At 41.3% G+C, this 5,000-nt stretch overlaps 1 protein-coding gene across 4 annotated transcripts in view; it reads right to left on the minus strand.

The window, feature by feature from the left end:
* Positions 1 to 964: 964 nt before the first annotated feature.
* LOC119597911 (body wall muscle protein HR-29-like) overlaps positions 965 to 5,000 on the minus strand; it is a 16,860-nt gene continuing 12,824 nt past the window's right edge. For all 4 annotated transcript variants that reach the window (XM_037947578.1, XM_037947579.1, XM_037947577.1 and 1 more), the window contains exons 2-4: positions 4,294 to 4,534; positions 2,027 to 2,174; positions 965 to 1,503 (exon numbers count right to left, since the gene is read on the minus strand). In XM_037947578.1, the coding sequence (XP_037803506.1) occupies positions 1,289 to 1,503; positions 2,027 to 2,174; positions 4,294 to 4,521 (591 nt within the window). In that variant the 5' untranslated portion in view covers positions 4,522 to 4,534 and the 3' untranslated portion in view covers positions 965 to 1,288. The remainder of the gene's footprint in view (positions 1,504 to 2,026; positions 2,175 to 4,293; positions 4,535 to 5,000) is intronic.

Genomic DNA, 5,000 nt, shown 5'->3' on the forward strand with positions numbered 1-5,000 from the left:
CAAGAGTGGAGCTAGACTCTTTTGTGTATATATAATGTAATGGAACATTATCTTTGGGTACATACTCATTGGAAATATTATTGATATTGTTCGCAATTTTTATATTATATTATTAATAGAGACAATTTAATTTTACATCAACCTGTTAATTAAGATAGGCTTTTGGAGTTTCATACTAGTACTTGTTAGTAGGAAATTTACAGAGTAGGCTTCTGCAATATCACCAAGTTTCATGGTCATACACATGGCATGATCAGGTGTAAGTATTTCTGCAGACTTTGCAAAACATATGGTAAACACAATTAAGGAAATCCTAAAAAAAGGCTTCTTATCAAATATCCTCTTTTAGAAAATTTATATGAGTTATATAATTTGCTAATGATGCTTTATTTCCCTTATTATCTAACAAGTACATCCTAGGATTGTTTTTTTTCAGCTTTCTTGTAGCAAATGTTTGAAAAATAAGTCAAATTGTATGGTATTTTGCTATATAGATTGCCTTCTTTAAATAACTATGGTCATATTTTTGTGTTCTGTTCTCTGAAAATTAAAATAAATATTGGTTTCATATGATGACACAAGTCCTAATAATCATAGGTAAACTGATTTTGCAGTGTTAAGCAGATCAGGTAGCTCCTTGGCACACTTGTTTTGTGAACTGGGAACCGAGCCCCTGAATTTTGAGTTTACTTGTGATTTCTCCGCTTCTGACGTCTTTACTCATGCCAGGTTTGATATGTGATCTTTCAATGTTTGTCCACTCTTGTGCCTCCTGTATCAATGGAGCATTATGCTGTATATAATAAGAGCAATGATATTGACAAAAGGAAATATATAATGAAGAAATTAAAAATACTAATTATTTTGCATCATGACTTACAGTCTTAATCTGGTATATTAGATATTTCATAAAATTTTCTACTGACAAACTTATAGAATACATTGGAGAAAAATAAAATGCTTATTCTCTTTTATCTTTAATCTTTTTCAAAAATATAAACAAGTTTTAAAGATAAAACACAGCCATATGATATAAAAAAAAATCTTGTTTTAACCTATGATGATGTAAACTTCCTAGAACATACATGATTTAATCATTTAACTGAAATATATTGTAATGTGCTATACATATCCCTCTACTACAGTATATTTATATTCTACATGTATATTAACATATATAACATAAAACTTTGTAGTCATGATTTAAAACATAACTATTTCACACTTTCTATTTTTCTCATAACTCTACATCCCTGCTAACTAAACCTAGGAAATATTTACAGTGCGATCATTCCCTTTGAATATGAATGGTCTTGGGACCTTTTGTTTCCTCTTGCACTATTTGTGGAGCCTCGATGGTTAACAGGCCATCGTCCGACAAACTTGACTCTAGTGCATCAAGATTTAAGCCCTCAGGTAGGTCATACTGTGTAGTGAAATTCTGCGAAGATCGGGAGATCTCAGTCGTTTCCTCAATCTTGGCTGATACTGTCAGGGTGCGGTCTGCAAATGATTGCATTGGTAGTTATATTTAAATGTCTGACAAATACTGATATCCTATTCTATATAAATGAAATATTTAAATCCTATGCTACATAAATAAAGGAAATATTGATGATTTCATTTACCTTTTCTAAGCTATAACTATATGTCTTTGATATATTCCTATAGAGAGCCATATTCAGATTTGAAAACATTTAATCTTCTGAAGTAAAAATTCTTTGCATTGTCTTAGTTTCATTACAACGCCGAACACTATGTCAAAATTTGTAAACATGTGTTACATAAATAAAATTATGACATGTAAGAAAAATATGATAGGATTCAAAGTTTCTAAATATACAAACATACTAACCATAGACACGGAGAACTGTAGGGTCTAATATCAATTAAATTTTATTACTAATGCAACTCCATCCACTACAACCAGTACTACAATTCCTACTATTATAACTTTTACTACTTCTATTAATAATAATATTATAAATAAAATAAAAAATAATCCTACAACTCTTTCAAAACTCACCCTTCAACGATACTGTCACATCTTCCGGGTTGGCATTTTTGAAGTAGAAGGCAAGCTTGTACATCTCGGGTGTGGAAAGGTTTTTCACGTCTCCAAACCTAGGGCGGGGTGCCACATCCCACACACGGGGAATCAGGCCTTGTGGCACCTGGGGAAGTGAGAGCTTGCCTTAGCCTGTGTTCCTTGGTTTGCAATGCTTAGTTACCGTACAGAGAATGAAGAATATAGTAGTAGGAATGGGAGGAGAGGGAGGAGGAGAGGGAGGAGGAGGAGAGGCAGGAGAAGAGGGAGGAGGAGAGGGAGGAGAGGGAGAAAGGAGGAGGAGGAGGAGGAGGAGGAGGAGGAGGAGGAGGAGGAGGAGGAGGAGAGGGAGAAGGAGGAGGAGGGGGAGAGAGGAGAAGGAGAGGAGGAGAGGGAGAGGGGGGAGAAGGAGAGAGGAGGAAAGAGGGAGAAGGAGGAGAAGGAGGAGGAGAGGAGAGGGAGAAGGAGGAGGAGAGGGAGAAAGGAGAAGGAGGAGAGGGAGAGAGGGAGAGGGAGAAGAGGAGGGAGGGAGGGGGGGAGGGAAGGGAGGGAGAGGGAAGGAGAGGAGAGGGAGGGGAGAAGGAGAGGAGAGGAGGGGAGAAGGAGGAGAGGAGAGGGAGAGGGAAAAGGAGAGGAGAGGGAGAGGAGAAGAAGGAGGGAGGGAGAGGGAGGGAGAGGGAGGGAGAAGGAGAAGGAGGAGGAAGGAGAGGGAAGGAGGAGAGGAGGAGAGGAGAGGGAGAGGGAGGAGGGGAGAGGAGAGAGGGAGAGAGGAGAGAAGGAGAAGGAGGACGAGGGAGAGGGAGAAGGAGGGGGAGGAGAGGGGAGAGGGAGGAAGGAGGGAGGAGAGGAGAGGGAGAAGGAGAGGAGGAGGAGAGGAGAGGAGAAGGAGGAGAGGAGGAGGAGGAGGAGGAGGAGGAGGGGAGGAGGAAGGAGGAGGAGGAGGAGGAGGAGGAGTAGGAGGAGGAGGAGGAGGAGGAGGAGGAGGAGGAGGAGGAGGAGGAGGAGGAGGAGGAAGGAGAAGGAGAAGGAGGAGGAGGAGAAGGAGAGGGAGGAGAAGGAGAGGGAGGAGGAAGAGGAGGAGGAGGAGTGTAGCAGCTGGCATCAGCGGTGTGACAGTGCGACCACATATCATCCTCTCCAAGATGCCCAGACCAACTCCGGTTAATGGTTTCCACGTAGGCCGCGACAAGGGACGCCTTGACCCTTGTGTTAACAGATGTATGGAGTGGGTGAGCCTCACGAAGGGGGCCATCAGTGGTGTGTAAGGCAGTTCGAGAGTTAACACAAGCATGACAACACGTACATAGGGACTGATCTGGAGACTTATTAAAGGCCTTGACTGTTCCCGCTATGCGTACATATCAAACACATTAATGTATAAATGTAGATATCATTTGCACATGTATATCATTGTACAATTTATGCATTATAATATAGAAGGATTTTTGGAAAACCCGTGAACCATATAGACTCTCCAGTAGTAATAGTATAAGCACTGGTTAGAAATATTGTAAGTTAACGTAAATCTAATTGTGACAGTGATTATGATTTTTATATATTGATTACAGGTTTGACAGCATTCCAATAAATTGTGAAGCGAGTACAACGCAGTGGTATCAGTCACCACAAATTGCCACAAATAATCTAAGCGTGTGAAATGGCGCTTACAAGGAGGAGAGGGAGGAGGAGGAGGAGAGGGAGAAAGAGGAGGAGGAGAGGGAGGAAGAGGAGGAGGAGAGGGAGGAAGAGGAGGAGGAGGAGGAGGAGGAGGAGGAGGAGGAAGAGGAGGAGGAGGAGGAGGAGGAGGAGGAGAGGGAGGAAGAGGAGGAGGAGGAGGAGGAGGAGGAGAGGGAGGAAGAGGAGGAGGAGGAGGAGGAGAAGAGGGAAGGAGGAAAAGAAGAGAAGAGGAGAAGAGGAGGAGAAGATATAGAAGAAATAGGAAGGAGGAAAATAAAAAGACAGAGGTAAAAGAGAAAGAGACGGCAGAAGTAAAGAAGGATAATGGGGAGGATAGAATGACAGAGAAAAAGAAACACAAGGAAGAACAGTGACAGGACACGAATAAGTGGAAGAGGAAATGCAAACGAAACAGCAAAAAAAAAAGGTTTTCAATAACTTTATTACTAACATTTATCTATCCTATACACACATGCCAAATATAACACTGGACCAGTTTAAAGAATAAAAATACCCATATCCAGTATTACACTAATACACAACACGATAAAATCCACAGTCAAACTTACATCTTTTGTAAGAGTGCTGAAAGTGTCCTCAATGTCCCTCCTAAACTTCTTCTCCATGTCTCTCATGAACTCCTCCATCCTCGCAAAGGGATCACTTCCTCCAAAGGGACCCCTGTGGACACAGCGCGAACATGCAGGGGCCAGAGGGAGGTGGTTGGCTCGATGGCCAGAGCTGCGGGTCAAACGCAGCAGGCGAGGGACAGAGCGGGTCATCTTCACGAGCACCATTTCTTCGGCTGATCTGATAAACAAATAAAAATGGTTAACAGGCAAAGTTTGCATTAATGTGCATTTTTTTCTGATCATTACCTTGTCTGTCACTGATGATTAGTTTTTTATCGGTACTTTGAATAGCTAACAACCTGGTAGATTTCGCTATTCTTTGCAAGCGAGGCAATTTCATTAATGATTAATGCTATCTGTGACACGGTGAGCTACAGCACCCTCTAGTGCTATTCTAGTGCTTGTAAGTTTGAGTCCGTTTGGTAGCTTGAGGGACTAGGGCCCCAACAATTCGCAATATATAGATAGGCTATAAAAGAGGCTCTGCGAAACAGGACATCTACCCACCTTTTCTTATCATTTACATTTAACTAAATCATCATAAATTGACTAAATAGTACATATAGAATACAACTGTAAATAGTTAGGAAAAACAAAATTTTTCATTAAGTATACTTGGTGAGGTAAAAGTCATGCACCATTAT

The sequence above is a fragment of the Penaeus monodon genome, chromosome 40, assembly GCF_015228065.2.
Source record: "Penaeus monodon isolate SGIC_2016 chromosome 40, NSTDA_Pmon_1, whole genome shotgun sequence".
NCBI classification, from domain to species: Eukaryota; Metazoa; Arthropoda; class Malacostraca; order Decapoda; family Penaeidae; genus Penaeus; species Penaeus monodon.